The sequence below is a fragment of the Nanorana parkeri genome, unplaced genomic scaffold, assembly GCF_000935625.1.
Source record: "Nanorana parkeri isolate BGI_ZX_2015 unplaced genomic scaffold, ASM93562v1 scaffold188, whole genome shotgun sequence".
Lineage (NCBI taxonomy): Eukaryota > Metazoa > Chordata > Amphibia > Anura > Dicroglossidae > Nanorana > Nanorana parkeri.
Window position 1 is genome coordinate 891,532 of NW_017306456.1, and position 20,570 is coordinate 912,101.

Consider the following 20,570-nt stretch of genomic DNA (forward strand, 5'->3'; position numbering starts at 1 on the left):
CACAACCCCCCCCCCCCACCAGTAAAACTCATCAGACTTCTAATGCAGCGGTGCCTGGAAGAGAGAGGGAAGTCCTCCCAGGTCTCCCCTGTGCTCTGTCATATGACAGTGATCACTTCTGAAGAGGGGCAGCACGACAGGATCACCATCAACCTGTCACACGGCCATGATCAACTAGTAGATTGTGGCACGCCCTGTAGCCGACCCCCGCCTTAGGATGTGCAGTAAACATACATAACACAGATCTAATTAAACTTATCTTCTCATTTTTTCGTGGGGACGGGTTAGAACTTCTGTCAGTTTATTATTCATTAGCTGTCTGTGTGCCATCCTGGACATTTCCCTTCACTTCCTGCTCCGGAGATGTAACAGGAAGTGAGGGAAAATCTTCTCTTAGAGAGTTGTCACTGAAACAGGTGTCCCCATTAGAATTTCCCCTCACCTGTTCTGGTGACAACTATGGAAATGTTTTGTTTTTTTTTTAGTTGTGGATATAGACGGGAAGAGAAGAACCTCTGAACACTGAGGGTAAGAAGTGTAAGTCGTGGTGACACAGGCCGCCAGCAGTTAATCCCAACTGATATGACCGTTTCAGCTGGAAGTTCCCTTGTTGTGTAACGCGCTGCATTCCAATTCTGAGGAGTTGCATAATGTCTTCCCGTTAAGTTGTGAATTATAACTGACTCAAAATCTGCCGGGACTGCGCAATGAGCATACGCCCCAAATAAACACCGCAAATGAAACAACGCAGATCGTGTTTTGCTGGTGTAATTAGTGTCAGGCGGGCGAGACAACGAGGCGATCCCGGATATTAAATATGGCAGAATGATGATTATGTAATTACAGTGACGAGTTGCATAAGTATTCCCTCCCTGCAGAGCCGCCTTTCTCAACCAGGGAACAAGGGAGCCCCAGGCTTCCTGCTGAGATTGTTTCCTGGAGCAGTGAGCAACTTCTGCCTCTCGGATATGTAACCACTGACACCAGTGTAAGGAGCATTCTTCCCACTGACCACCAATATAAGGAGCATTCTTCCCACTGACCACCAATGTAAGGAGCATTCTTCCCACTGACCACCAATGTAAGGAGCATTCTTCCCACTGACCACCAATGTAAGGGGCATTCTTCCCACTGACCACCAATGTAAGGAACATTCTTCCCGCTGACCACCAATGTAAAGGAACATTACAATTTCATAGTTGCTCTTTCTTTTATGAGCGGATTATAGCCTGTCCCTTCCCAGCATGCTGCAGAGAACCCTTGATTGCTATGAGGAAGCAGCGGCCTCTCTGCATAGGTCTAACCCGCCCCCTGCTGGGTCTGAACTTCAGCTCTCCAATCAGCGGGCAACATGAGCTTTGCTGATCATAGTGCTATTGGTCTGATTCAACAGGAGGCGTGTCCAGCCGATGATGAGAGCTAAAATTCTTACAAGGTATGTTTTTCAACCACATGGATCTGGACTGTCACTTTATGATGCTGTCACGCTCACCCAGTAGCCTTATGGCTGGTTGGTTACTACAACTCCCAGCATTCCCTACGCTAAACGAGGCAGCGCCTGACGTCACATTCAGCTTCCCCTAGCCATGTAGCGTGGGGAGCACGGCGTGTGACGTCAGACACATAAACATCGACAAGCTGAGGGGGTGAAGCGTGTGACGTCTTTCGTCGCGTAGATGACGGGTGGGCGCTGGGCAGCTTCCAGTTGTTATGGTGACGGGCTTCGGCCTGTACTAAGCGTCAAAGCCTCGGGATGCCGCAGGAGATTTCCCCGCCGCATTTCTCTGTGCCTCAGCTCCGCTCTCTCAGCAGTTGGCACCTCGTCCAGGTCTTGTTCTGTAACCGGACTCCCCGAACCGTGCAACCCATCTGGGTGAACTTCAAGGGGGAACCGCAGCCCTACCCGACCCTGCCGCCCTGGACAGAAATGAGGATGAACACCTACCTGGGTATGAGGTGGTGGTGGAAAGTGGGGAGAGCTTTGGGAATGTTCCACGGGGGGAGGGTAATGGACTTGTACCCCTGGGGTGCAGGTCTTGACCCCCAGGAAGGAGAAAGGGGGGGTCTAACTTTGTACTCCTGGGCAATTGGGGGTGTAGTCTGGCCTTGTACCCCTGGGGTAATGGGGAAGGCGTGTTGTCTGGCCTTGTACCAATGAGGAATACTGGAATTTGAGTTGTAACCATAACAGGAAGTGAAGGCAAATCTTCCAGTTGTCTAAGAGCGGCATTCCCATGACTTGAGATTTCCTCACAATTCCTGTTGTGTTTTTGGGATAGGAAGTTAGGAGAATTCTCCCACAATGGGATCTGGACAGCAGAAATAAACCACTAAGGGGAGTCAATGTCAGACTTGGCGGAGGTGTTGGGTGTCCTCCTGCATGGAGTACATGTATGTATGTATGTATGTATGTATGTACCCGCCCTTAGTATACACAGCAATCATCACACATCACTCTTCCGGTCGGTGACTCCTTTGTTTTCCTCCTCCATTTTGCAGATCATATTTGGTTGTTCCGGGAACTTGACACCGATGTGCCATTGTTGGTGAACAAGAAGGAAATCTACGTACCTTCCCCATATGTCAATGAGCAACCAGCGGCCGTGAACATCTGCCTGCCAGGTAAGTTGATTTCTGGTTTCCCATCAGTGACTGAACGTACGTCATGGTACATTCTACACGCAACACACCATGTGATCTTAGTCCAAGACTGACAAAGCGCAGCAGGACCCTTGCTTTCTGTGTGGAAGCAGCAGTCTCTCTGCAGAGATCTGACACACACCTTGCTCTAGAGTCAAAATGAGAGATTTCCAATCGGCAAAGTTAATTCTCCTGCTGATTGCAGAGCTCTGTTTAGCTGGTTTTAAATAATCCACTCCGGGCAGTAGAAAAAAAAAATGGGGGGGCAGGGGTAAGCAAACTCTGGCCCTCCAGCTGGTGACACTACAAATCCCATTAAACATTGCAGGACTCTGACAGGCGCAGGCATGACTCCCGGAGGCAGATGGAATTTAGTTTCAGCACAGCTGTAGGGCCGGAGTTTGCCGGGGGGATAGGACTAAGCAGGCTTCCTTCACACTCCACCGGTCCGCGGAAGCTGCTCCCCCTTCGCTGCTCATCCAATCACACACATATATTTCTAACTTGCACCCTGCAGTGTGTGGCAATATAACGCAAGGAATGTATGTGTGGCATGAATGAGCTCTGACAGATTTGCTGATTTGTTTTCCCAGTGTCTTCTGCCCGGCATTGTGCTGCATTTTGAAGTAAACTCAGAATGAACAAGCTGCATGCAATCTAATTATCAGCTTCATTCTGCCCTGAGTGTGATTGGTTACCTCCCATATAATGCAGTGTCATGCACAGCCTCCATCATGGTTTTTCAATGCGTCATATCCAGCAGCACGGCTCCATGGCCGGTGATTGACAGGTGCAGAGAGCTCTGCAAACCTTCTTCCGTTGAGCACATGTGAGCAAAACGCACATCTCTCCCTGTAATGTCATCATAGAGCAGTCTCTGGTCATGTGGTGTCTGTACTCACCGTACGTTATCTCTTCCCTGCAGTGTTTACACTGAAAGACCGCTGCCTGCAGGTCGTTCGAAGTCTAGTGAGACCAGAAGACTCCCGGAAGCTGGAGATCGTGGAGTCTCTGTACGAGGACTTGGAAAACCGACCAAATGTCCTGAAGGACTTACGGCGACTCGCGGTCAGCCTCTGGGAGCAGACTCGGCCAGAGAACTCGTGATTCCGCTCACAGAATGGGGGTGCAATGAAGGCACAGCGCCCCAGAACCTCAGGAGATGGGTGGACTTTGTGGTGCTGATACCAAATAGCTGAAAGGGGCCGCTCCCCCTCGCACGTTTGTGTTTTTTATTCCAATGGACTTCTGGCTGGTCTGCGATATTGCGGATCCTTTGCCTTTTGGGTGTAATGTGTGAGCTCCATTCCATGCGGTCATACTGAGCCCAGGCCAATGTGATGATGCCTCCCCCAAGGGGTGTGTCCATGACAGCCTGTGCTCTGAGAAAGCGGGACTTCATCACTGGCTGTCATTCAGCCTGGAAGACTGGAGCCATCTAGTGGCGGAGAGGAGTCTCTGCAGGTGACAGATATTTTTTTTTTTTTTTAAATTTTTTACTTTTAATACTGCCGAGCATTGTTTATATACTAAAATGTTCTACTTTTAATCAGGTGATGAGAAGAAAAATAAATAAATATTTTTATATTTGAAATTTCATTGTAAACATAACGGGTGGGGGGGGTTATTAAAACTGGAGCAGAAAGAAGCTGATTGGCTGCCATGCACAGCTTCTGCCTGCTCCACTCTTAGTAAGTCCCCCTCAATGTTCTTTTTGTTTTATATTTTATGATCAAGTTTATGAAGTTCTACTGTTTGTGTTCTATATTAGAAATTATATTTAACGGTAATGTGCAATTTTGTCCAGACTATGGACATTAAAGTGTATGTATGTATGTATGTATGTATGTATGTATGTATGTATGTATTTTATCAGACTGAGTACTGATATTTTTCCTCCAGTAATCGCTGATACCTTTTTTTTTTTTTGTCATGTCACATTTTTTCTAAAACAATACAGACTTATGATTTTAGGACAGTGGTGGAGAGTCTGGGCCCGGTCCCTGAAGAACCAGACCCTGGTAATTCTGCCACTGACTCCAAGATGTAGAGGGCCTGCAAATCCCAGCAATACATGATACAGCGATGCAGAATACCTCCAGCTAGAGAGGACTACAAATCCCAGCAATACATGATACAGCGATGCAGAATACCTCCAGCTAGAGAGGACTACAAATCCCAGCAATACATTATACAGCGATGCAGAATACCTCCAGCTAGAGAGGAGGGTCTGAACAGGGGAGAGGCGCGGGTGGCAAAGCGCCAGCATCAGTTTGTAGTATTGGGGCATTTTCATTTTGTGAACATGTCTAGTATCGGCACCGATATTGGTGCGTCCCTAAAATATACACTGTGGTCGGGAATTTATCAAAACTGGAGCAGGCAGAATCTGGAGCAGTGGCCCAATCAGCTTCTCTCTTCAGTTTGCTCGGGTAAGATTTGAAAATGAAAGAGAGAAGCTGATTGGTTGCCGTGCAAATCTACTCCAGATTTTGTCTGTTCCAGTTTTGATAAATCCTCCCGTGTGTGTGTGTATTTTATTTAATTTTATACATCATTGCTTATATTTCAGTTTCAGATGTGTAACATTTATACATGCAAATAAAACTCTCACTGCCCCATCCCCCACTCCCAAACCTCCCCCATTTCTATCCATCAAATCAGAACATTCACCATGAGCCGGTTCCCTTCCATACGCTGCATATTGTGTTCATAGTAGACAAAAGCAATAATAATATATTCTGTATACAGATAAATAATGACCCCGTCCATCCATCACTAGTCCGGCGCATGTTTTTATCGTCTCCATCGCTTCTCTCCGTCCCCGGACCTCTCACAATATACATTTTATAATTCGCTGTCACTGGAATAAAACGTCTTTGGTATAATCCCCTGCGTGTCGGGTTGTGTGTTTCGTGTAACCGATCGCTGTCAGGTGACTTCATTTACCGTAGAGAACTGTAGATCAGGGGTGGGTAGCTCCGGCCCTCCAGCTGTGGTGGAACTACAAGTCCCATGAGGCATTGCAAGACTGACAGTTACAGGTATGACTCCCAGCGGCATTATGGGATTTGTAGTTAGAGCACAGCTGGAGAGCCGGAGTTGCCCACGGGTGCTGTAGAGGATTCACCGTGGAGGCGCCCGGCCTCGTGTCTCATAGTCACTCCCAGAACTTCCTAAATTTGTTCAGGCGACCCCCGATGTAATTTTTTTTTTCCCTTTTGAAGGGCAACATGAACAGATTATTCCCATACATTAAAAGTAGGAGGAGTGGAAGATCTCAATTTTGGGGCTTTGAAGGGGAAAGTTTATTTTTCTAAGAATGTTTCATTTTACATGGTTTAGGTTTATATTTAGGCTATAACATGGTTACATCATCTAGCTCTTTCCTCCCAAGCCTGACTATCCTGCCCCCAGACCTTGTATTCATTGCATTCCATACAAATGTTGTCTCCAAATGCATTCTGCCTAGGAACACCCACTCCTATCCAGTAAATTATTTTGATATTTGCATAACTCCTCCCAAGATCCAGCCCACTGCGTGCATAGGTGCTCCTTGCTAGCTTTTTAATAGATACAAAACTGAGTGCAATATAACTTCTATTATCTGTCCTTCGTTTTATTTTGTGTTTGCCATGCCAGATTGCTGCCAACACGATAAAAATTGATTGCAGCAACATTAGTTCTGGGGTGTCACTTTAAGAAATTGCGACGCCATCCCTCTGGCTGGGTGTTCTACTACAACCCCCAGCATTCCTTACGCTAGGAGAGTCAGCGTGTGACGTCAGACGCATGCGCTTCGAAGGTAGAGCGTGTGAAGTCGTTCGCTAAATACGTGACTTGAGCGAACTCCGCCGTGCAGCTTCCGGTTGCTATGGTGACACGCTTTGGCCTGCTCTGAGCTCCAAAGCCTCGGGATGCCGCAGGAGATTTCCCCGCCGCCTTCCTCTGTCCCTCAGCTCCGCTCCTTCAACAGTCGTCAGCTCACTCCGGTCGTGTTTTGTAACCGGAGCCCCCGAGTCGTGCAGCCCATCTGGGTGAACTTTCAGGGAGAGCCGCAGCCCTACCCGGTCCTTCCGCCCGGGACAGGACGGAGGATCAACACCTACCTGGGTAAGAGGGGCTGGAGAATCTGGCTTTGTACCCCTTGGAGGGAGCCAGGCCTTGTATTCCTGGGGGAATGAAGTGGAGGACTGGGCTTGTACTCCTGGGTGGAGAGAAAGTGGGAGTCTGGTCTTCTATCCCCTGGTTGGAGAAGAGGACTCTGGCCTTTAACCCCTCAGGGCGAGAAGAAGGGTGAGCCTGGCCTATTACCCCAGGGGGAGAAAGGGGGAAGGCTAGCCTTGTACCCTGGGGGGAGAGAAGGGAGGGACTGGCCTTGTAACAAAAATATACTGGCTGACTGATTTTCGTAGTGCAGGGAGTCACCTCCAGAGTTAGCTCAGGTGTTCGATGTTCTTCTGCATGGAGTACCTGTATGTATGTATGTATGTATGTATGTATGTATGTATGTATGTATGTATGTACCCGTCCTTAGTATACACAGCGATATCACTCTTCAGGTCGGTGACTCCTTTTGTTTTCTTCCTCCGTCCTGTAGGCCATATTTGGTTGTTCCGTGAAGTTGACACCGATGTGCCACTGTTGGTAAGCAAGAAGGAAATCTACGTACCTTCCCCGAATGTCAATGGACAACCGGCGATTGTGAACATCTGCCTGCCAGGTAAATGGATTGGCACGAATGCAGATTTCTTCCCATAATGCCTCAGAACGGTTATGTGGTGTCTCTGTACTCACCGTGCTTTATTTCTCCTGCAGTGTTTACGCTGAAAGACCGCAGCCTGCAGGTCGTCCGAAGTCTGGTGAGACCAGAAGACTTCCGGAAGCTGGAGATCGTGGCGTCTCTGTACGAGGACTTGGAAAACCGACCCAATGTTGCAAAGGACTTACAGCGACTGGCGGTCAGCTTCTGGGAGCAGACTCGGCCAGAAAACTCGTGATCCGTCTCACAGAATGGGGGAGCAATGGCGGCACAGCGCCCCTGAACCTGTGGAGATGGTTGGACTTTGTGGTGTCGATGTCCCCGCTGTTGAGTTGGATTTCGGGATTGGTTGCTGCCTTCTGAAAGTTAGCGGTTCTGACCCGACGGGGGGCATTGGCTGGTCTGGCACTGGCATTTAAAAACTTGGCACATTCCTGCCCTTCCAGAGTTCGTCTGTATGATCTGCTTGCCAGCAGCCAATGGCAGCTCTGGATCCTCAACTAGAGGCAAATAGCTGGAGTGGATATATTTAAAGCAGAATTGCAGTACCATACCCCTTGATGGCCAAACAAATCAAACCTCAATGATCCTTTGTCTTCTTCAGCAGCAGAGGGGAGCTCTTGCACTGAACAGGGCTCCTGCGTGAGCTCCATTCAATGCAGCAATAATCTGAACCTAGGCCAACATGACGACGACGACGCCTGCCCAAGGGGTGTGTCCATGACAGCCTATGCTCAGAGGAATCGTGCTTTCATCACTGGCCTAGAAGACTGGAGCCATCTAGTGGCAGGGAGGAGTCTCTGCGGGAGACAAATGCAAAGCTGCTCCTTTTCTTATTTGTATTAATTTTGGGCATTCTTCATTTACTTAATCTGGAGTTCTGCTTTAAATTATTATGGGAAGAAAACATGGGGTTTCATCTTAAACATAATGGGAGCGGACAGAATCTGGAGCGGTTGCCCATGACAACCAATCAGCTTCTCTCTTTCATTTTCAAAGCTTAACTGAACACACTGAATAAAGAAGCTGATTGGTTGCCATGCACAGCTGCTCCAGATTTTTTGTGCCCCAATTTTTGTGAATTCCCCTCCACTGTTGTTTTTGTCTATTTTAATGTTTATATTTAACAGTCTGTTTTATCAGGCTTTTGAAGTTCTACTGATGTGTTCTGTATGAGAAGTTCCATTCATTGGTCAAGTTCACCTTCTGTCTATACCAGGGGTAAGCAACCTCCTCACCCCAGCTGTTGTAAAACTACCTAAAAGTCCCATGAGGCATTGCAAGACTGACAGCCACAGGTATGACTCGCAGAGGCATTTGGGATTTGTATTTGCACCACAGCTGGGGTACCAACATTGCCTACCCCTGGTCCAGACTATGGTCCAGCTAGTTGGAGTCCATAGCTTTCTCTATCTCCAAGCCCTAATGAAGACGGTGATTTATGGCCTCAGAAATGCGTCGGCTCATTGATCTTATATTGTTCTCTATTTGTATCTGGATCATTAATTCTCAGCGTGTCTCTTCAGTCTCTATAAATACCGGCCGTGTGTTCACATGAGAACCGACAGACTGCCAACATTCTTCTCTCACGCAGCGCCGGTGATATTAACTTTGAAGATGGATTTCTCTGCAATGCTCATAGACACAGAGATGAGTGAGGACTTGTTATAAAGCGCTCATACTGTTTGTTCAGAATATGTACTATAATCATTGTTTGTTCAGCCAACGCATCTACAGTACCGATGTGTCGCCTCCGAAACTTTCTGATTGTGATTGTCTCCTTGTTTGTTTGTCCGCCACGGAGTTAGTTGCGGCAGCTTTTTGGTGAAGAATGGCGGCTGCGGGGCATATTACTGCCTGAGAATAATATTATTCCATGTGATTATACAGATAAGAGATCCCTATGAGGGTCACATTTATATTATGTGTCCTGTAAACACTTTACCCCCCTCGGTCACATGATGATCAACACGACTCATATTCTTCCCAAAGTTGGGAGGGGGACACTGTCCAAAAATCCATTCCATTACCTGAGAACGCATTTCGAGTTTTTATTTTTGAATGTTGTTTTTGATTTGATTTACAGGTTGATTGATTCTCGTGGTGTATGTAGGCCAGACAGCGTAGTCAGTACCCTGGCTGAACCACCGCTGATATATTGTACCCTCGTTATTGATCTGACGTGTGTACCTAAATGCCAATGTTTTAGGAATGGTGATGTAGCAGTCATGTGACCACTCCAGTCCCATTCTTCTCCTTCCTGCTGGGCAAACAGCAGTGACAATGCAGGGACTACATGTCCCAGAAGTCTGTGCGGTTCAAGTTGCTGTGGTCATGGCGGTTTTTGTATTTGGGCCAATAGTGAGGAGATAGTACTGAGAAATACAGGGACAAAGATAAATGTGACGCAGGAAATGGCTGCTGAGCGTCATACAGCCAAAGTTCCTGCTGGAAGAGAGTACACAATGGTGCCGGACATGAAGAACTTGTGCAGGGTGGTTGATCTTGTCTCCGCCCCCTCCTGTACTAAAGACCGTTCACTGCTGCTCTCTCTCCTTGTGCAGGGTGACTGGACTTGTCTCCGCCCCCTCCTGTAATAAAGACCGCTCACTGCTGCTCTCACTCCTTGTGCAGGGTGACTGGTCTTGTCTGCGCCCAGTTCTGCTTTAATACCCAAATATGGCTGCACATGTACATACTGTATATCTTAGAGATGTGTCGGGGGTAGGCAACCACAGTACGCCAGCTGTTGTGGAACTACAAGTCCCATGAGGCATTGCAAGACTCTGACAGCCAGAGGCATGATAGGATTTGTAGCCTCACCACATCCGGAGTGCCGAGGTTGCCTACCCCCATCCTAGACTGAACCTCACGTCACTGGATCTGTCTTGCAGGTCTCCGGAGGTAAGGAAACCCTCGCACTGCCCGGACACACCCGAGGCCAGCTTTGTAGTTTTAAGCGGAGTTCTGTTGTAAACTTCCCTTTTCTTGTATCAGCGCCAGCTCCGTGTACAATCTTCCGGTCATAAATCTCCCGTGTAACGTTATCTGTCACGTTTTATTATCCGTGTGTATCATTGGTCATAGCTGTACGTCTTCAATGCATTAGAATGGTTCACCGACGTCACTGTTCTGTGTACAACCTGAGAACCAAATAAAATCAATATTCTGATCGGATTTCTGGTCTCCTAATTCTCAGCCAAACTCCAAAGATCCAAAACCGAACTCCGGGATCAGCAACTATTGTCCCCATACAAGAGTCGTGTGTGTTCTTCTTGTATCTTGGTGAGCTTTGTGTATTTCTTCCAGATCTGTGCAGTAATCCAGTGTGAGACCGCTCAACTTTAAAGAGGAACTAAACTCTGGAAGTTTTGCACAGTAAAAAATAAAAGGCAGATATCGGGCAGAGGACTAGCAGCGGCGGCAGTATTGTCTCTTGTCTCACTGCAGCTGATGTTACGTGGTGACTTGCCATGCCTTGCTCTTCACCATGTCTCTGTGTGCAGGAGGCCATCTTGGTAGAGGCAGGGCTTTGCTACCAGCAAGGAGAACGGTGAGCAGCACAGCAGCACTTCAATTCTCCTGAGATGAGCGGACAGAGGCAGCAGTGCCTGAGGTCGCACACTGCAGATATACAGCTATGAGGCTACAGAACAGGAGTGTCTGGGCACCTCACCTACCAGGAAGTATTAGTATTCAAGACAGAAGATCAATGTTCACGGGTACGGCTTAGGCACAGTTAATAGTTCTGAATGTTCCCAATCTTCACGTTTTGAGTTTAGCTCCACTTTCAAACCCAACTCCGGGTACAAGAAAAAGAAAAAAAAACTACCCTTGCAATGGGGTCGCCCTCTCTGTAAGGGTTCAAAGGTTAAGTCTAGGGGGAGAGGGATAGGGAGTAAGGGCCTGTTCACATGACGTCCGTTTTGTGTGCTGACCGGCTCCGTACGCTGCTGCACACAAAATGCATCCCAATGTATCCCTGTGTGTTTTATGGGCTACAGTTCTCACGTGCGCAGTCCGTTCAGCTTACGACAGAAAAAATACTGCATGTCACATTTTGTCCGGTCCGGAAACGCATGAACGCGCATAAAACGCAACGGAAACGCAACGCAATGCAGCTAAGGGGGAAAAAAGAAAGAATTGTATTCTTGCTCCACTTATTATGATGTCATCAACGTTGAAAAAAAATTAACTGTCAGCATCCGGACCAAAAACGCGTCAAAAACACACTGCATCAGCAGCTCCACGTCTGCTGATCAGGACCTGATCTCATGTGAACAGGCCCTAATACCTTACCTTACTCCTCGCGCCAGCAGGCTCCCTCCATCTGTACCACCGGTCCCTGGCCGTGGTTGCATGCCCGCCTCCTCCATATACAATATTGGGCATTAGCCTTAGCATTGTACATGCTGACGGCAAACGACCGCCCACAGCCCAAAGTGTCAGGCCTCGTTCACACCAGACTAGGTGCGTTCCGGCCCAATTCTGTCCGGAGCGCACTGCATCGCATTGCGGCCAGCTCACTATATGTTGTGGGGCAGGAGAGTGCTTGCAGCATTTTGTTTGGACCGGACCGCAGGCACTAATGTGCCTTGCGTTACCGTGCAGCCGATCCCATTACGGCCGGAGGGCGTGGCTATGGTGCCCCCCTCCTGCCCCACAGCATAGTAAGCCAGCCGCAGTGCGTTGCAGCCAGCATCGGGCCGGAATGCAATGTCGGGTGTGAACGAGGCCTCAAGGAGAAGAGAAGAGCACCGGGGTACTGTTCTGGCCTGACAACACATATCACTTTTGTGGACAGACAGGTGTCAGCCCTGCTCAGTAGTGTTTGCTAAACTACTCAACCGCTCCCACTATCCGATCTCTACGACATAAAGGTTATTCGTTCTGTATTCAAAGATGAGAACATGGGAGGGCTAAATAGACCCTTTGAGTTAATAAAAATCCTGGCGGGATCAACAGGTTTTTGGGGGGGTTTGTTGCACAAACTGATGAAAGAAAATGCTGCCAAATGTATATATTTAACAGGCCAAAGAAGAGAAGTTCATTGTTGGGGGTTTATAAACACTTTCGGGTGTTTGAGTGCGAGTGCCGATGACGTAGGACGCTGACGTAGGACGCAGCGCGACCACACGCCCAGCGACGGAAACGCGAAGTGGAAGCCACGGACGGGCCGCTCCTCCACGCTCCATACCCGTCTCCACACCCGGCAGTTTTTTTTGGGACTCTGACCCCGCCGATGGGGGGAAACAGAAAGAAGCAGCAGTAGCAGCCGTCACCCACAGCTCAGACGAGCCGGACATCCACGACAAGAATCGGGGCATTCTTCACAGGTACAGGGACCCGGTCGAGGTTGTCACTGGGGGAGGGGGGTAGGATGGCAGCACCCGCCTCTCCGGTGGTGAATGACCGAGACCGGGATTCCCTTATACAAGGAACTGCTAAACAAGTGAAACCTGTATTGTCTGCTCGCTCTCAGGCTGGAGGGTCCCCCAAAGTAATACTAGAGTCACAAAGAAGTATAGGGCAGTACCCACATAGCCCAAAGACCACACAATTATTAGAAGGGGAGCAACAAGACATAAGGGATTGCCTAAGGATGCTACCAAACAAGGAGGATATGGAAAGATATATAGCAAGACTGGAAGCAACATACAAAGAAGAGCTGCAGACAGTGAAAGCGGATATTGCTAATATTGGGGATCGGGTAAATGGAGTGGAGGAAAGTATGGAGGCCTGTTCTTCCAGAATAGATATGCATCAGGAAGCTATCGATAAACACTCAAAACAGATCCAGGACATGATATATAAGATGGCCGATATCGAGAACAGGAGTAGACGTAATAATTTACGGCTACGGGGCATCCCGGAAACTATAGAGATACAAAATCTTATACCAACAGTAAAAGCTATACTAAATGTTATACTGGATAAAACCCCAGAAACTACACTAACACTAGATGGCTTGTATAGAGTTCCTGGATTTCTTAAAGGAGAACCCACAAGGCCACGAGATGTAATATGCCGATTGCATCACTACACAGATAAAGAAGCTATCATTATGGCAGCTAGAATGAAGAAATACGTAAAACACGATGGATACGATGTGACTATCTTCCCAGACCTCTCGAGACAAACGCTAACGCTCAGAAGGACCCTGAGGCCAATATTGGAAATCTTACAGGAGAGAGGGATACGATATAGATGGGGGTTCCCCTTTCAGTTAGTAGCCCACAGAGACGGAAGAACAGCTAAATTCAGGACATTAGAGGACATGCCAGCTTTCTCGGATATCTTAGGGCTACCCCCGATACAACTGCCAGAGTGGCCAACTGAACTAAGCAAGATAAATGGCCCCCAAGGGAAAGAGTGGTCAGTAGTTTAAGACCAAGGATTAAACAGGAAGCAAAACAAAGCACAAGATCTAAACGATAGACCTCTGTTTAATTGAAGAAAATGGACATATATATGGGTCTGTGGGTCCTGGTTTCCCATAGAGTGAAAATGAAGGGAGGAAAGAGGTCAGGAGTGGGTAAGAGAAAGGGGAAAATGGTGGTGAGAATGATTGGTTATCTGGACTACTATGTGTATAGGTCTAATGGAAAATGTACCATGAGGGACAGACAATTAAGTAATGAATAAGTTATCACTAGTCTCATATAATGTTAAAGGATTTAATATATCTGAGAAACGCTCACAGATCTTATATCACTGTCATAAGAAAAGAATGGATATATTATGCCTACAGGAAACTCATTTTAAGAAGGGGAATATTCCAACTATAAGAAATAAATACTATTGGAAATGGTACCACAGTACAGACCCAAAAAAAAAGCAAGGGGGGTATCGGTGGCAATACACAAAAATGCACAAATTAATGTAATTGACACAGAAGGAGATGAAAAGGGAAGATATGTGTTTATAAAATTTTACTATTTAAATCAAATGTTTTCACTGGCGAATATTTATGCCCCTAATAAGGGACAATATACGTTTTGTACGCAGATATTAAATAGGTTTAAAAAATTTGGTATGGGAACTAATTTGGTGATGGGAGACATGAACTTAATTTTTGATACTAGGTTAGACACAACGGGGAAGCATGTCCCTTCAGGAGATGCGTTAAAAAGATTAAAGATTAAAATGGAACACATGGGGTTAATAGATGGATGGCGCGTTTTACACCCCACAGAAAGAGAATACACATATTATTCTTCGGTACACAAGACATATAGTCGTATAGATCACATATGGATGCACCAGCGGATGTTGGAACATAAACCAGAGATTGAAGTGGGACCGATACTGTGGTCTGACCATGCACCAGTGTCCCTTAGATTAGAAATAGAGAACAGAAGCAGAAGTATGGGATCATGGAGACTTAATGATAATCTTTTGAAAGATATAGACTGTCAAAAAGAAGTAATAGACACAATAAACTATTTTATAAAAGATCATCAAAATGACAATACATCATATCCAATCCAATGGGAGACCTTAAAATGTGTAGTGAGAGGTATTTTAATTAAACATGGTTCTAGACTAAAAAAAGAGAGGGCCAGGAAGTTGAAAGAACTATTCCAGAAATTGTATGTTTTAGAGGCCCTAGACAAGGATAAAACGACACCAAAAAATGTTAAGCAATTAAAAGAACGTAGAAGAGAAATACGCAATATATTGGATCAACAAACATTAATTGCCAGAGATGGACATAAAAATCAATATTATAAAGAAGGAGATAAGTGTGGGAAGTTACTAGCGAGGAAAATACACCCAAGGGCCCCAAAAACCAATATAATAAGAATTAAAGATAAAGATGGGAAAATCCAATACTCTCCGTCCTCAATAGCAGAAACATTCGGAAAATCTTATGCATCATTATACTCGATACGAGGTAAATATGCAGATATGCCATCAGATAACTTTGTAAATAAAATAAAAGAATATATAAAAGAAGCTAATGTACCTGAACTAGATGTTGAGGACGGAGAAAGATTGAATTCGATAATTACAGAAAAAGAACTAAAAGAGGTATTCTCATCATTGAAGGTCAACAAAGCTCCAGGGCCAGATGGATATACAGCTCGCTTCTACAAACAATTTGAGGAGCAATTAAGACCCTTTTTGATGAAAGTATGCAACTCAGTTACAGAAGCCTGTCCCTTCCCCACCCAGACAATGGAAGCCCACATTTCTGTACTCCCAAAACTGGGGAAAGATCTGACAGAATGCGGGCACTATCGTCCAATATCCCTCATGAATATTGATTTGAAGATATATGCAAAGGTATTGGCTGTTAGATTAAAAAATGTCTTGCCAAAAATCATACACTTGGACCAAACCGGTTTTGTGCAAGGACGGGAATCTAGACATAGCACCACTAAGGTTATCAACTTAATAGCACTTGCACAAAGGGAAAAAAAACATCTTTGTCTTCTGTCAGTAGATGCCGAAAAGGCATTTGACAGAGTAAACTGGTATTTTCTTAGAGAATCTCTCCTACATATGGGATTGGGAGAGTACTTTGTATCTAAGGTGATGGCACTATATACATCCCCTACAGCCAAGGTAAGGGTGAACGGGACTCTATCGAATTCTTTTCCCATATTTAATGGTACACGTCAAGGTTGCCCTCTATCACCGCTGCTATATGTAGTGGTGATGGAGCAATTAGCAGCAACGATCAGAAAAAATCCCTCGATTAAAGGTATGACCCATACAACACAACAATATAAACTGGCATTATATGCAGATGATATGCTCCTCTTTATAACCTCTCCATTAATATCAATTCCTAATATACTTAAAGAACTGAAGGTATATGGGGATTTGAGTAACTTTCATGTAAATATATCGAAGTCACGATTTTTGAATATCTCCCTATTGGATAATGTTCAAGTCTGTATTAAGGAAAGCTACCCATTTAGATGGGAGCCAGAATATATCGTATATCTGGGCATTAATATACCTAAGGACCTTAACACCCTCTATGCCATTAATTTTGGGGATTGGCTAGATAAAATTTGCTCCCAACTCTCTACTTGGAACTGTCTACGCCTGTCATGGATGGGCAGGATAAATGTCCTAAAAATGGACATACTCCCCAAAATTATGGGGAGTTATGGATGGAAGCAATACAGGTTTCAGATTATGTGAGATACCTCAGGGCAAGTAACTCCCTGAACAGATCTTTTACACCGTTTGAGAAATTATGTGTACGAGATATGTCTATAGCACATGCTGTATCGGTGCTTTATGGTATTCTGGGGGAGGAGGATGCCAAAGGTCACACGAAATACATGAAGAGGTGGGAACAAGACCTGAGGAAAGACCTATCAAGGGAGGAGTGGGGAAGAATATTTATAATGGTACATTGCTCTGTTACTTCCTCATTTTATCAAGAAAAAAACTTTAAAATGATGTCCAGATGGTACAGATGTCCAGAAGGAATTAACCACATAATCCCAGGAAAGTCAGATAGATGCTGGAGATGTAATACGGAGGAGGGAACATACTTACATATATGGTGGAGCTGCCCGAAAATACAGCCATTCTGGGAATCGGTATTCGAGGCATACCGTAATATGGAGGCCTCGAGTATTGAAAAACCCCCACTAATGGCATTACTATCACTAATACCTGGCCCTTTAAAAAAGGTAAAGGAGGATATATTAAGATTTGTACTGGCTGCGGCCAGAGTATGTATTTCACGATGTTGGAAATCTGCTGACCCACCTTCGATGGAGAGTTGGGGAAACATAATGGATGAGATACGATACATGGAAGAACTAAGCGCAAGGGACTCAGATAGGAAAGATAAGTATGATAAGATATGGGAGAGTTGGGAAACATATAGAAGGTTAGAATAGTAAGAACATAGATAACTCTCATAGAGGCACATAAATAGCGGACTTAGGAACAAAGCGACCGCATAGATTCTATAACATTGGACCTGTAAGAAAGTGTGACTGATAGAAGCATGGAGGATAGTGAAAGGAGGGGGGACAGGGATAACTTTAGGGAGATTAGAGAGATAAGAGGTGGAAAGGTATAACACAAAAATGTTACATTATCAAGGTAATAGGAATAATGCACTAGAGATAGGAGACACAATTAATGAAGAGAACACAAGGGAGGAAAGGAAGGGAAAGTAAATAATGGTACACATAAGTAGTAGTTAAAGTTTATAGACACTAAGTAGTCAATTGGTAAACACAATATAGAGTTAGGAACAATAGAAGAAAGAGAGGGGTTTTAGGAAGGATTAAGAGTAGCACAAAATAAGATGTACACAAGTTTGCACAGTTTTGTTCCCCCTCCCCCCAAGGAAGAATGGGCAGTACGAATGAACGCAAGGTGAATGAATAAGTGATGGAGCAAGAGATTCTTTTTTTCACAATGTATTTATGTATTGATGGGAAAGCAGTAAAAGAATGGAACGGCTCTTGGCTAAAAAATAAAATATGTGCATTGTTTAAGTAATAAGAGGCAACACCATATTCTGTTTTCCTTTTTATTTTATATAAATGTATGTAAATGTGATACTGTGAAATTAAAATAAAAAACATATTAAACAAAATAAACACTTTCAGGCTTTCCCGAACCGTAGCGCGGCACAGAGCCAGGCTAGTCTTGTGCTTTTTGGCACCAAATTTGTGTTAAAATATATCGCATCACATGACACTCCAAACGGAAAGTCCCGTTTGAAGGCTGAGGCAGGATCTGGGAATTATTGATTGATTGATTTAAAAAAAGTGGAATTTCCCTTTAAGTGAAACAGATGATTACAGCAGCCAGTCAGCTGACATGTTCTGGCCGGTTCTCCACATTCAGTTTTGATGATGATGATGATGTTTCTGTGTCTGTGGTTGGCTGTGAGTAATAGTCTAAACAGTCTGAATAATATTTGTACATCAACATCCTCGACCACGATGGGGTTTGCCCTTCTTGCGGGCCTTCGCTGGTCATGAGACCCTATGGTTAGATCTGAGAGCCCCATAGAGGAAGGAATTTCCTCTCCTGGATGACATCACTGAGGACGGCCCGGTCTGGTCTACACGCTGAATGATGAATGACTCCAGTCACATCACTGATCTCCTCCTTGTGAAATGTCAGTCTTCTCTCCCCCATTGTAACATTGTAGCAAGGAGGAAGCATGTCCTCAGTCTCCTCTCCCCCAGTGTAACATTGTAGCAAGGAGGAAGCATTTCCTCAGTCTCCTCTCCCCCATTGTAACATTGTAGTAAGGAAGCATTTCCTCAGTCTCCTCTCCCCATTGTAGCAAGGAAGCATTTCCTCAGTCTCCTCTCCCCATTGTAGCAAGGAAGCATTTCCTCAGTCTCCTTTCCTCTATTGTAACATTGTAGTAAGGAAGCGTTTCCTCAGTCTCCCCCCGCCCCCCCATTGTAACATTGTAGTAAGGAAGCATTTCCTCAGTTTCTTCTACCCATTGTAGCAAGGAAGCATTTCCTCAGTCTTCTCTCTCTCTCTCATTGTAACATTGTAGTAAGGAGGAAGCATTTCCTCAGTCTCTTCTCCCCATGGTAACTTTGTAGCAAGGAGGAAGCATTTCCTCAGTCTCCTCCCCCAGTGATCAGACGGCAACAACGTACCCTTGTAGCAAGTCACAAGGTGAGAGCCTGCAGCAGGGGCCGATCTGTATCAAACATTTGTGAGCACAGCCAAGAACTGCACGGGCACCAGGATTTACATGATTGTGTCACCTCTGAGCCGGAGTCCAGGAAGTAGATGGTGACCCTGGATGATGCCTGAACAAAGATGGCGCCCTCCTGCTGGAGAGAAAAGCGGACGAAGGCATTGTCAGGGGGTTTGCTGTGATCTCTGTGGGAGATAATACATACCTGGGAGTGTTACACGGACACGTTACTCAGCATGTACGAACTTGACATAGAAAATGATATCTGATGCTAGATCCACTGGAGTCAGAGCTCCTACTCTGCAAGCTTGCTTTGAGTCAGCAGCTTAGAAGGTACTGAAGCCACTGGATCAGCATGACAGCTGGGCCAGCTAGTAAACAAATGTCTGCACTTCCTCCATGCAGGGAAGGTTGTTTTGGGTGTGTAGACAGCGTCACGGCCCGCCTGCCCGTGCACAGTGCCCCCCCTTTCCCTTCAGCAGGCGTTCGTCATGTATACTTCCTGTTAAACTGGTTTAACACTGTTACCTATGACCTCACCCGTCTCATGTGTTTCATGCTCCAGGGGCTTTTCTCTCCCTTTCTGTTTCCATCGGGGCGGACTGTCTACAGTGGGATCCCAGCGCGGGTCACCTCCTCAATACCGGCCCTCGAACCACACAGCTCCGATGATGCACACATAGGCCGTAGCGACGGCTGTGAGCACCAGGACGTTCCGCTGTGACGAGTCACGTGACCTTCGCCGAGAACGACTTGTGTCCTGGAAAATATTACAGCTCTCATTTCTGGACTGACTCACAAGCGGAAGGACCGGGAGCGAGGTAAGGGACGCGATTGTGTCTTGTAGGTGCGAGAGATCTGGACGAAATCTAGACGATCATACGGGTTATGGTGAGACCGAAGGGATCAGGGATCCATCCAACCGAATCAGTGCGGAGCTCAGGGATGTCTTATAACAGAAGATATATAACACTGCCACTGATTTCAACTGAGAGTGTGGAATCATTCAAAAAGTTTTTGGACGATTTCCTTATAGACCGCAAGATACAGGGGGACAGGTACTCCTAAGAACAAGATCACACAGGGACTCATACACACGCACACGCCTGCAAAATCACACACAGACATACAATAGGTTGGACTTGATGGACTTGTGTCTTTATTCAACCTCAAATACTATGTAACATGATAGATAGATATATATAGAGAGAGAGATAGATATAGAGATAGATAGATATAGAGAGAGATATATATACTGTATATAGAGATAGATATAGAGAGAGAGAGAGAGAGATATAGAGAGAGAGAGAGAGAGAGAGATATAGAGAGAGATAGATATAGATAGATATAGAGAGAGATATATATACTGTATATAGAGATAGATATATAGATAGAGAGAGAGAGATATAGAGAGAGATATATATATATAGAGAGAGAGAGAGATAGATATAGAGAGATAGATAGATATAGAGAGAGATATAGAGAGAGAGAGAGAGATATAGAGAGAGA

The 20,570-nt window shown here is 45.6% G+C and overlaps 2 protein-coding genes across 2 annotated transcripts in view; both read left to right on the forward strand.

The window, feature by feature from the left end:
• The first annotated feature begins 1,745 nt into the window (after window positions 1-1,745).
• VHL (von Hippel-Lindau tumor suppressor) lies at window positions 1,746-3,758 on the forward strand. Its single transcript, XM_018555245.1, has 3 exons — window positions 1,746-1,949; window positions 2,500-2,622; window positions 3,566-3,758. The coding sequence occupies exons 1-3, from the start codon at window positions 1,754-1,756 to the stop codon at window positions 3,745-3,747; spliced, it is 501 nt and encodes a 166-aa protein (XP_018410747.1). The 5' UTR covers window positions 1,746-1,753; the 3' UTR covers window positions 3,748-3,758.
• Window positions 3,759-6,478: 2,720 nt separating this feature from the next.
• Window positions 6,479-20,570, forward strand: part of IRAK2 (interleukin 1 receptor associated kinase 2) — a 36,729-nt gene continuing 22,637 nt past the window's right edge. The window contains exons 1-3 of the mRNA XM_018555246.1: window positions 6,479-6,753; window positions 7,241-7,375; window positions 11,719-11,734. Coding sequence (XP_018410748.1) covers window positions 6,558-6,753; window positions 7,241-7,375; window positions 11,719-11,734 — 347 coding nt within the window. The 5' untranslated portion in view covers window positions 6,479-6,557. The remainder of the gene's footprint in view (window positions 6,754-7,240; window positions 7,376-11,718; window positions 11,735-20,570) is intronic.

Excerpts from the sequence above, each read along its gene's own strand:
- VHL (XM_018555245.1), top strand. The coding sequence starts at position 1,754 with ATGCCGCAGGAGATTTCCCCGCCGCATTTCTCTGTGCCTCAGCTCCGC. Across the intron at positions 1,950-2,499 it reads GAGGATGAACACCTACCTGG|ATCATATTTGGTTGTTCCGG; the intron begins GTATGAGGTGGT and ends TCCATTTTGCAG. Across the intron at positions 2,623-3,565 it reads CGTGAACATCTGCCTGCCAG|TGTTTACACTGAAAGACCGC; the intron begins GTAAGTTGATTT and ends TCTTCCCTGCAG.